At 37.8% G+C, this 12,563-nt stretch overlaps 1 protein-coding gene across 1 annotated transcript in view; it reads right to left on the bottom strand.

Annotated features, from left to right (window-relative positions):
* rbms1b (RNA binding motif, single stranded interacting protein 1b) overlaps positions 1-12,407 on the bottom strand; it is a 19,380-nt gene extending 6,973 nt beyond the window's left edge. The window contains exons 1-5 of the mRNA XM_007546598.2: positions 12,057-12,407; positions 8,196-8,374; positions 6,109-6,167; positions 4,311-4,402; positions 117-274 (exon numbers count right to left, since the gene is read on the bottom strand). Coding sequence (XP_007546660.1) covers positions 117-274; positions 4,311-4,402; positions 6,109-6,167; positions 8,196-8,374; positions 12,057-12,107 — 539 coding nt within the window. The 5' untranslated portion in view covers positions 12,108-12,407. The remainder of the gene's footprint in view (positions 1-116; positions 275-4,310; positions 4,403-6,108; positions 6,168-8,195; positions 8,375-12,056) is intronic.
* Positions 12,408-12,563: the final 156 nt, after the last annotated feature.

The following is a 12,563-nucleotide window of genomic DNA, read 5'->3' as shown; positions in this document are numbered from 1 at the left end:
AGAGAGAGAGAGAGAGAGAGAGAGAGAGAGAGAGAGAGACCAAACCTTTCTGCCATATTTGCAGAAGTTATGTTTACATTCAACACATAATATTAGACAGACAACAAGAATCCAACCTGGCAAAGCCCACTCCTCTGCTGACTCCGCTGGGGTCCCTCAAAATGCGCGTGGAAATAACTTGGCCAAAATGTTTCAACATATTCTCCAGCTCCTGCTCGTCCATAGACAAAGGCAAGTTGGAGATGTAGAGGTTTGTTGGGTCCTGTTCCTGTTGCTGCATGATGACAAACGAGGGAAAATTAAAGAGACTAAAACAAAGTGTGTAAAACCAGTATGAATGATGTGCTCATAAAATGAGAGTTGAATCAAGTTTGAAAGATTTTATACTTAATTTACTTCTCCGTTTGGGGTTTTTCATGTGTTGATCTTCTTAAGTTGTTCCCAGTTTAAATTGGGAGTTTAATTGGGGGGAGAGGTGGAGTGGAAGGTTATGTAAGAAATGTCACTGGGCAAAGAGATCTGTACATGCAGCCCACTGTGGCACGAGGTTTTGTTCAGCTGACTTCCTGCTGTGTTTTAACACAGTCAGCAGAAACTTGAGACACAGCCATGAGTCCTTGTGCAGAAGTTATGCCATTAATATTCATCAGTGACACTTGGATCTGGACAAGATTGTTTTGTTTTTTAAATCACAAAATAAACGTAATAGACAACTACATTAGAAATGTGAATTAACTAACAAGTTTGATAGGAAGAATTAGTCATTAAAAGCATGATATTTGTGATTCTCTATATGTTTGCTGACACACATACAAATGGTTAATTAATAAAATATAACACCAATTCCCTAAAGCTATTAATTAGAGCTGTCATCTGACTAAACTATTTAATCACTAATTAATTGTAGATTTTTTTTTCCCCAACGTTGTTAGTGTACCGCAACAGAAAGGTTTTATGTTTAAAATATTCTTATAAGCATTGGGGGTGGACAATGCTTATAACTGCAGAAGCATTTGCATACTTCTTTTATGCAAATGTGTGTTTATTATAACTGCATCAATTTGCCAGAAGTAGTTTTATGCAGAACATCCTCAAGAAAGATAAATTAATTTTACCTGTCATGGAGGAAAACAAAGAAAGACAACAGATTTTACGAAAGATTACAACAAAGAAACAGAGTCCAGTGATTGAAATGTAACATTGAGGAGTATGACAGAATTTGGACTCATCCTATAAAGTGCTGCTAGGAGAATACTTATTAATGTGCTGTTCAAACCCTTAATGAAAACAGAAAGGTCTGACTTTTCAGAAAAAAGTTGACCTGTATAATTATGACACGTTTTGTTTTCCTGAGGAAGATTCATTAGGAGGAGCTTATTAAAACAAGCAGAAATCCTTAATTAACTTCTCCATATTGCCATGGTGTGCAGTGGTTGCATTGGACAGAAATGCAGAAAGGCAGAGGTAGCAAGTAGATGAAGGATGTTTAATAATAACAATAATAATAATAATAATAATAATAATAATAAAAAGATAAACAAAAATCACAGGGAGCCGGAGCAAAATCCAGGTAAAAACAACAGCCAGGAATTAACAGTGATATGACAGGAGCCAGCAGTGAGGAGTGACAGCACAAGTGTTGAAATACTGAAAGAGTGAATGCTGGAACAATAGACCGGGGCTGATTAGCTAACTGATTGCAGGTGTGAGGGGAAAGAGCAGAAGGCAGACTGAGGTGAGAGAGATAGAGAGAGAGAGAAAGAGAAAGAGAGAGCGAGTGGCACGGGGGGCGAGGGAGAGTACAAAGGGGACTAGGAAATGAATCTAATGTGAAAGAATGAGTAGATATAAGATTCATTCTTATGTCTACTAAGAATGAGTTTTATTGTTATCCTAATAAAACTAGAATAACTTGGAATAACTAGACACAAGAACTAAATAGAATAGTGATTCTATGAGTGATTCTAGAGCTTTTTAGAATCACTAAGAAAGGTCTAATTAAAGTAAAACTGAAACAAGGCTGATCTGATGAAAGAAAGGGACTAAGTGACAGAACAACAATGAAACTGGAATCAATAAAGTCCTTTTTGAAGCAGGACAGATGTAACAGACTGACCATTTCTCATGTCTACGTTTCTTTTGAAACGTAGACATGAGAAATGGTCATGAAAACATTTTTCATGTTTTTCATTTATTCATACGAGTTCAGTGTTGCTTCGGTAGTGAATAACTGCATGATAAATGATGCTGTGCTACATTTTTTTTTGTCTATAACAGTAAAATAATTCCTGTGTTCTTCCTGTTTCTCTCCCTCTCAGCCGTAACTGAGCAGCGCCCACAGCTGCTCTGAGTGCTCCCAAACTGCACAAAACGGTGCCGAGTAGGAGCAGAGACATTTTTTTAAAAGAAAAACATAGAAAAACAGCTGAACTAGAAAAGGGATTAATATTCCATTGCAGTGCGGGCGAGGTCCAAAAAGTACAGAAGCCTGTGCGCTTATTGCGCACATTGAAATAAATTGGTCTTAATTAAGGAATTAAGTTTGACAGCCATATTATTAAACAGCCTAGATTTACCTACTTGAAATCCCTATGGGGAAACTGGTGAATCTTCAAAAACAGAAAGGTAATTTATTTCCCCCTTTGCTCCCGGAAACCAACTTTCAGAAAGACATAAGCTTGAAACGCAATCTTTTTCTAAGCGCTACCAGCTGACAGCAGCACTCTTCAACATAGAAGTTGTTACTGTGGGAAGAAGAGTAGAGCTTAGTTGTACTCAGTGTTACTGACGTGTTTGGAAAAGAGGTCAGAGAATGCAAAAGACAAGGGAAATTATTGAGACGAAAACTATTTTCTATAGAGATATACAGGGAGATATTTTAGGCTGCTACAACAGAGAGCTAAACTACAGTGGATATTTGGCTCTCTTTTATCTATCTCATGCTGGAAGTTTGGGTTGATTCACATGTTAAAACTCAGGAGCAAAAAAGGAGACGCAGTTTAGCCCCGTTCAGATGCTTCGTGGCATTTGTGAAGGTGTGAGCTGAGCTTGAACCAATAGATAAGTACGCTGGACATATACCACTGTAGTTGGTCTGTTTTATTCTGTCAAACTTTCAACCTGTTTATCGAGGAACTTAATCTGCATCTGCATGCGTCGGTAATCTTTTCAAAACCTTAAGAGCTTATCTGGAAACTCTAAGAAAGTTTGAAATGTGAACCACGTGATCACTTTGTCTTTATTTTAAAAGTATCAAACCCTGTTTACAACAACAGCTCTCTCTCCAACACAGTGTGACGTCGTTTCTGCTCCTAATAGAATCAATGACGACTCACTGCAGCAATGGCCGAGAAAAAATATGTCGAATGCTATTTGTTAAGCGCAACAGATCTTATCGTAGGTACAGACACTGCATGGATGGACTCATAGACACTCACCACCTGTATCTGAAATAGTAACACTACTGAAGGATGACTTGGTAGATCAAAATATCATCCAGGAAAAGCTCAAACGTTACATATTTAATACTATAGATTATGTTTCATATTAAAATTTAAACACTGACGTCCTTTGTAGCCTAAGAGATCTACAGAGGGGGAAATGAGGTTGTTTCTTGGTTAGTGCTATGAAGGGAACTCATTTCCCCCTACTAGTTCCTGTTGCTATAACAACACAAACATATTTACTTCCTATTCTGCTTTCAGTAACAAAGGTTCTGTTAGAGCTCGTCACACATTCTGATTTCATAGCTTTCTAAACCCATTTTGAACCGTCATTTGAAATCTTTGAAAAACACAAAAACTACCATTTTTATCATATTTTTACTTTTTGTCTCAAATCCTCCTCACATTCAGGCTGGAACAACTCCACAACTAGAACATGTTTAGATACACAGAAGAGTGACAACACAGTTCAAGAGTTTTCGACTGTCTTAATTCCTTTGCTTGCAGTGTATCAGACTAACTCTCAAAATCTATGTTGAAACATGTCAGCTGCAATAAATGTGGAACTCATTCGGATTTTCAAAGGGATAACTGTCCATGTCTTAATAAAGATGGCCCTGAGCAAATTAAATACAGCTCCTAAGTCATGCAACACATGCACAAATAACACAGCACATCCACGATTCAGCTCTGACACCATGATGACAAGTTTAAAGGCAAACCATTTGAGCACAGGACACGCAGAGCATACAGTTGAGAAATCATGTGCTGCTGTTTTTCCCCACAGAGAGTCCCTCATCGTGTGGAGGACAGCAGCGTCACGGTGTCTGTGTCAGATACCCAGATTAGTCTGCCAAAAGCTCTTACCTTGGCCATCTGAGCCTGGACACCAGAAGTCTTCAGGGCAGCCACGGCCTTCTGGGCTGCAGCAGGACAATCGAAGTCCACAAAACCGTATCCTGAGGGGATTAGCAGCACAGTTAGGGTGGTGTTAAATTTTCTTTTTTTTTTTTTTATTGCAAATGTCCTGCAAAATGTTTCCAACTAGTTAAAATTTTGTCATGACACAAACCTCAATGTATTGTATTGCAATTCTATGTAAAAGGTTAAAACAAAGTAGGATGTGAATGGGAATGGGAAGGATACACAATTTTCCTACTTTTTTACAAAAATCAAAGATATAAAAGGTATGTTCTGAAGAATATACTTTTTATATATATATAGGTATATATATGAGTATCAGACATATATGATTTTATATGAGTATCAGACATACTCATATAAAATCCAGTGTAACAAACATGCTTTCAGATGTATTAGTATCACTTGTAAATAGATAGCCTTTAAGAAGCCATAAAACATTTTATGCAATGAGTTATGCATGGTGGAAAATTAACACTTTGAACGCACTGATCTCACAGTGAAACAAGGTAGTGACTGTATCATGCAGAGGGGATGCTTTTCATAGACGAAGAAGCTGTTCAAAGTTGATGTGATATTTGACAGAGCTAAAAACTGGATTGCTCGGAATAGTGGCTGGAAAAGATTTGAGAGTGGGGGTGGAAGTTCATCTTCCAGCAGGACAGTGGGCTTATATGCATACAGGTGGAGTCCCAATGGAAAGGCATATTCGTGACTTAGGATTCCCCAGTGAAAGCACAGATCACAACTCAACCGAGATTCTGCTGCAAGACCTGAAAATTTCCGTTCCCAGACACCTTTCATCCAGTTTGACTGCGGTTGAGCTATTACGGATAGAAGAATGACCAAATACTTCAGTCTCTGTCTAAATCTATATATACATATATATATATATATATATATATTCATAAACACGCGCACACACGCGCGAGCGCGCACACAAATTAGCTGTGTGTGACCCTGTTGTGTTCATTTGGTTGAAAGAAAAAAACAGCTGAGGATGCAGATACTGCTGGCGCAGGTCAGCTCTTTGTCCTGTGGGGTACAAACAGGGTGCACCTACACGCTTTGTCTTCCTCTGCATTTGTTATATTTAACCTTAATAAAAATCAATTGTGAGAAATGCACTCCCAGCTTAGACAGAGGTCAGACTATTTCGAAGCGCTTTGCTCAAATCTTTTGTTTTGGTTAATACAAAGTCTTGAAAGCTATCATAGTGGGGAATATAGGTAAATTAAAAGCTACAATAATTTACTAAGATACTTCTAATGTGTATAATCAAATAAGAAAGTCTGATAATGTGAATTTCTGCTAAAAGCCACTGGGTGCCTATTGCCTATATAATCCCAAGGAAGACTGACAAAGCAATCACTATGTCATTTTTAGTTTGAGTAGCAAGCTACCAGAACTGGACAAAGACCAACCATGCCACTCAGCAGGAAGAAGGAAATGTGGTCAATTCTTCCCAGGAAACAGGCGACAACCGTAATCCACACACACCAGAGCTGTGTTCGAAAATAACTTGAGCTGGTAGGCAGCATTAACAGCTTGGTAGTCTGTTTCCTGAACCGGCCACATCACCTAAAACCACAGCCCTGATGCTCTGGTAAATTCCTCACATTGGGTATCTATAACGTTGGGGACTTCAAAGAAAGTCAATTTATATCAGGTGGGCTTATTGAGATTTTATTTTTAACCTGAGAATTTGCTAAAGAAACAAAGGAACAATTAAAACTTGACACACCTTTGCACTTGTTTGTAGTTTTGTCCAGGATGGCTTTGGTTGATACTATTTTGCCGTACCTAAAAAAAAAGGAGGAGTAGAAATGAAGCCCTTAGTTAGCAGGCCCATACACCAGAAGCAGACAGTTATATAAAACTCACACAGAGGGAGGATTGAGCAACAATCCATGACATCACTGCACAAATATGAGAAACAGGAAGTGGTTTCCATGTGGTGCTGAAAACCCCAGCATGTGTGCAAAACACTAATCTCAACTTGTCCCTTTTTTTTCTCAAGCCAAACTACACCGATCTTATCTAGCTTCTTCAAACAAAACCTCTTTCAGTCGGAGCCAGCTTACTTTGGTACCATCCTGGTAAAGCCCCTGCACTTTGGGGTGATCAAAGACTATTTTATGCCACAGTTTCAAAACTGTTGTTGGCTGCATGCAGAACAAAAGGAGGGCATTGATGATACCATATGAAGGAGCACCAATGTCATTTTAAGGATATTTTATGCATGATGCAGCTACTGATTAGCATTTCTTGTAGCAAACTTTATAATGTAAGTGATACTCATAGAACATGCTTTGTACAACAGCTTTTCAGAGCTCACGAGGTACGTCAAAACTTCAATCTCAAAAGATAACATATTTTAGGTTGTAGATTGTGTAAAAAAATGTAAAAAAAACAAAACAAAAAACAAGATTAGGGTAATCTAAAGAGAAAGTCTGCTTTTGTCTTAAAACAGCTGCAGTTGCTGCTGATAGGAGACACAATGCACTCTGCAATCAGTCAGAAGGACACTTTAGCTAATAATCAAGGCGGATCCAAACCAGGTGAAAGAGCATGAACTGATGACCTTTCTATCTTGTGAACTCCAATCTCCTAACTTACAATGGCGGTATGTTTGCCATTGCAGTGCCTTAAACAGAATATTGTAGTACATTTATGTGTAGGGTACATAACTTTTTTTGACATCGCTTCCGATTTACTATCTACAATAAGATATACTAAAAAGAATCTAAATAGAAACACTTTATAAATGTAATTGTTTTTTTTTTTGCTTGCATGCAGTAATTTAAGATTTAAGTTAAATCTAATGCTATCTATTCCCCTTTTTAAATGTAAAAAGGGGCTTATTAGCCCTAAGGAACACACATTGTAATGTGCCCCTTTTCTCTATGATAGTTCCCAAGTGCAAATCAGACAAGATCACCTTAAACCTGTTTTGCAGAGAATCGCAACACTAACTTATCTGTAGTTATCGCTCATTGTTTAAGTTCTACCCAATCTCAACTTTTGTCATTTCTTCCGACATTGATTGAAATTCTGCTATTGAAAAGTCCGCCTCTTTAGGTACCACTTTTCGTCTTTGGTAATTGCCAAACACCAAACAGAGGTGATTGAGTGGCGCATCAGTGTGCACGTAAGTCTCAGCGTCCTTTTATTAAAAAAAAATAAAAATTGAAGGCCAGCACAGTCATCTCTGATTTTACTAATTCAAGAATTACTAATTCTAATTTCTGTCAGCTTTTGTTCACTTCCACCAAATTTAATCTGTTTTTATTTTTAACAGGATCAGCTGTAGCATGTTCTGACAATGGCAGATTTTGAAACGGTTTCTGTGAAAACGACTAAGTTTATTTTGAAATACCATTATGAACTTGGATAGACTAATCCAACATTGCAGAATTAACTCAGTTATAATGGTATAATTTGGTAAGAGAAGGTTGACTGAACGCACCAATTCCAATTAAAATTACTTTTGTTTTGAGCATATAGAGACTCATCAGCTTCAACACATCTCAACAATAGAACATGGGACATATTTAAAAAGCTTTCTGTGGAAAAGGCTACAATTTATTATAAATGTTAGTTGCCCTTCTTACTTTAGTGCTCTACAATACATTTTAACATCTGTGCACTTCACAATCCTCACAGAAAAGCTAATACATTCACCATTTAACCTTTTCACTTTCTTCTATTTCTACCAGTTTATGTCAATAAGTGACAACCACTGCAAACTGAAGCTGGCTTAGGAAGAAAAAAAAAAAAATCAATAACTAATCAATGAGAGCTAACAGGGACAGGAAGTGAAGTACTCACGGCTGACAGAGCTTGACCAGGTCATGGTCTGTGGTTGAAGGGGACAAGCCTCGGATGTAGAGGTTTGTTTTGCTGAGATGTTCCCAGCCTCCTGAACTGCTGCTGCTGCTGTTGTTGGTGCTGCTGTTGGTGCTTGGGCTAGGTGGAGCCATGGGGTGGGACAATGAGGCAACAGGTGGCTGAAGAGTGAAAACATACAATAACAGCTTGACATTTAATCCACATAAAAAAGCAACTGTGCTGTACATTTAGGTAATAAATGTAGTGAGAGATTTACCAAGGTTAAAAGGAAAATATGACGTTACTCAGTTGCTGTTCTACTGTAGCAGATACGGAACAGATAAAAATCACTGTGGCTCCGGAGCCACAAGTATTTGAACAACCGAAAAACACTTTAGTAGTGTAAATTTTCTTAAATCTAGTTTTTAATATGGAAACAATTTGCTTTCTCCTGGATTATCAACATGCCTTAGAAGAAAACATATCCAGCCTTATTTTATTTTTTTTTTTTTTGCAAAAGTTTAGTTTTTTCTCTATTTTAAAACCTATAAATTAAATGGTGAGGATTTTTATTACAACACATTTCTTACACTAGATATGTATCAAAATTATAAGATGTCGTTTTTCTAATAGTAATGTAACATATAAACTTGCTAAATGAGTTTTATTTAGGTAAACTGATGGGGGAAAAAATGGTTCTTTGGATTATAAAGGTTGCAGACCCCTGGTTTAGAGTAAGGCTAGTTAACGTTTCAGTGAACAGCAATGCTCATGGGAGCGGTTCCGATCACAGAACAGGTCCACAAGAACCTACAGCAAATACAAAAGTGTTGCACTAACTTCTCAATCCAGGTTCAAATAGTTGCTTATTGAGAATGGCTGACTTTTCAGTCTAGCTCTTTATTGTAGAGCTAGACTGCTTTATAGTTTTTAATCTCAGAATATTTTTTTGAGTTTAAAAGACAACTGTTGAAAGCAGATATTAATATACAGTGCATAATAAATATACATAACCATTTTTCTCACTGCCCGACAACTAATCTTTTCCTGTTCTAGGTCAGATAGGATGATATAAATACTTTATTTTGACAAAATGGTAGGAAATTGTGAGAAATCAATTTTACACTTCAGTTAAATGGAGGCGCACCTGCGAATGTGTTTTAAGGAAATATCTCACACACACTGCTTTGCTGTGCGGCATTATCAAAGAAAATCAAAACGGTACATATAGATATCAGGAAGAGACTTTCTTCTGTTTAGCTATGCACAAGTATAAACAGTATGAGAATCTTCAGCCATCATACTGTTGAAAAAGAAGGATGGCTTCTGTGTCCCAGAGAACGAAAGAATTTGTGAAGATGTTGGCAGAAACTGGCAAGACTGTTATTCACATTTTAGGTCACATTTTAGTTCAGTACTGAAAGGCCATTCAATAAAGAAGAAAACCATCACTCAAAGAGCAAAATGAAAGGTCAAATTATTACACTCAGTGGTAAAAACCTTGAGATGTGGAGACATGTGCTGTGGTTTGATGAAACTAAAATTGAAGTGTTTAACCATAGTGACTAGTATATTTATTAGTATATTTATTAGTATATTTATTATTATATTTTGCTGCTGGAGTCACTGGGGTAATTCACAAAATGGAATCACGAGGAAAGAACCTAATATGGAAATACTGACGCAACCTCTCAAGACGCCAACCTAAAGGTTAGAGGGAAGAAAGTGTTTCGAAATGGTAACTATAAAGAGGTGATCTCAGTCCCATAGAGAATATTTGTGCAGAGCTGAAAAGGAGTAGTGAAAACAAGGTGGGCTTCAAACCTGTCCCCATTCTTTGCCGGTTGTGTCGGTGAGAAGAATGGGGCAAATTCCAGCAAAATTTTGTGCCAAGCTTGCAACGAGATACCAAGCATGTTTGATTCGAATGGTATGGCATAAAAGTCAATTCTAACAAATATTGAGAAAATGTAAGTAGATTGCCCATATGAAGAAAGCAACGGAAAAATTCTGCCCATTATTATGGCACTTACCACGTCAAAATAATCTGAGTCATCCTAAAACAGGAAATGTTTAGTCTGATTTAATGTCATACAATGACGAACCAAAGACAAGAGTGTCTTTTTTTATACAGTGCATCTAAATATCTGGTTTCGGCTGTGTACATCCAGATCTTTTCGAAGTCTCTGGAATGTATTTTGGACATTTCTCCCATGCAGATGAGAGGGCTATAATTGCACAACTTTGTCCTTTCTGTTTACAAAACCCAGATGTCCTAGTCTGGTGGAACTTTTCGCCTTTAGGGATCTGTCCTCCTCCTTACTATCTGATACTGATTATCTCCAACCCCACAACCCCCACCATTCTCTGAGGAATCCGAAGCCGAGAGGAAGCTCATGGAATCCCATGCATGAGGTGGTGACAGGCTTGAGCAACCCAAGTCGGGACTACAGCCCAGAGGACCTTTTCTTATGACTGACTGGTCAATTGTCTCGCATGCCTTTGAGCATGAAACAAGCATGACAAACTAATGTCTTATGAATGTTGCCAGTTCAACTGTGGAAATACTCACTGGTTGTCATGAGTAATGATGCTGCATGCTTTAAATCTTCTACATCTATAAATCTTCATTGGAAGTTGTTAAATATAATCATAAGGCTAATTATTATAAAGATTACGACATATTTTCTTAGTCTATTCAATAAAATCCAGCACATAAAATAGCTAAACAAAGCTGAACATCATTGGATATTGAGTACATTGTGTCCTGACAATGTAACACATTTAAAAAAAATAAAAATCTAAAGCAAAACATCCTTGTTGAACATTTCTTATGTATGTTTTTGTATATGGCCTATTATAAAAGCAGCGTTAGCGAGCTGTAGATGTACCAACAAACACCAAATAACCAAAATCAATGTGTGGAATTAAAACAGTTTAACTGACAGTTTAAAACAAATGTACAAACACCCAAGCCAAAGCAGTGGTAAAAGGGAGGAACCGAAGGAACCTGAGCCTTATTTTTCCCTGCCTGTGATTCGGGAATTACAACATCCCCTTTTCCTGTGAAACTGCAAGGGAATTTTTGTTTTCATACAGCTGCCAGGCAGCTCAGAAGCAGCAGTGCTTGGATGGCGGTGGTGGTGGGAGGGAGAGGATGGCATCTTATCAGCCAGCTCCAGACCAGCAGGGCCCTCATAGGCTCGCCGGAAATATACGCAGGGTTTCCAGTAACAGGCCTCGCCCATGAAGCTCCAGCCACAGGATAAAACACCCTGAGCAATGCAGAGTATATGCGTCCAATAAAAACATCTTAAAGAACCAAAAGGAAACTGGAGAAAATGAGTGTATTAGTCGTGCACAGTGTGGGATAATAACCTATGGCGATACTAAGAATGTATGATTTGTAATATATGATTTGTACACTGCAAACATCTGGAAACAATAGATTTTAAAGAAACGCATGCCTTAGTTATACCAACTAGGGCCAAAGTATGATTATCTATGCATTTTAAAAGAGTTAATTTGCTCTAAAGAAATACCACACAAATTAAGTGATGAGAGGCTTTTAGAGACTGGTGTTTTACGTAACTATGTGTCCCGACTGTTTGTGTCCCGTATCCTGGACTACTGCCAGAGAAGAAGGGATTTTCATTATTCGTAGTTCATGTCAAATGATTAGCAAGAACACAACGCGGCAATTACAATTAACCACCGTACACCAACACGACTTTAAAGCTCCTAATTAGAGCTCTCAAATTGCGAGACTAATTTTGCGACTTTAACTTAGAGGTAGTTTAGAGGAGTCGGGAGTTAAAAAAAAAAAAAAAAAAAAAAAAAAGGCAGACTGAGTGTGTTTACCTGTTTGCGATACGGAGTCCTTAGTGGGTTTCCAGTATTTGCAAAAATCATTCTCAACCTGAACAAGGAGTTGCTTTTAGTTACGTTTAGTTAGCAAAAATGCACCAAACTCCACTTTTGAGTTGAATATTGGTTGAAAAAAGACAACGCGTCCTCTCTAGTCCGCTAAAGGAGACGAAAATAAGTTTCTGTCCATACTTGCTGTAGACATGTCCCTGTTATCAAGTGTCCGGATTTTAACGAATCCCCTCGGTAAACGATCCAAACTTCGGTCCGTATCCGAGTAGTCTGAGGCGGATTCATTGATTTGCAGTCACCGCTGTGCTGGACCGAGACCGAGGCTTCCACGGTGGAAGAAACCATTTCGGGTTTCGCTGTAGGGGGGGGACCTTTTGGAAAGGTAGTCTAAATATATGAGAAAATGTTATATATTTTGTGTAATCAGTGTGAGATTAGATGCTATGTTGTACCAGAAATAAGAAATAAAATTTTAATACTTAATTTGCT

Source organism: Poecilia formosa, unplaced genomic scaffold (assembly GCF_000485575.1).
Source record: "Poecilia formosa unplaced genomic scaffold, Poecilia_formosa-5.1.2 Scaffold16, whole genome shotgun sequence".
Lineage (NCBI taxonomy): Eukaryota > Metazoa > Chordata > Actinopteri > Cyprinodontiformes > Poeciliidae > Poecilia > Poecilia formosa.
This window is presented reverse-complemented; position numbering and strand designations above follow the sequence as displayed.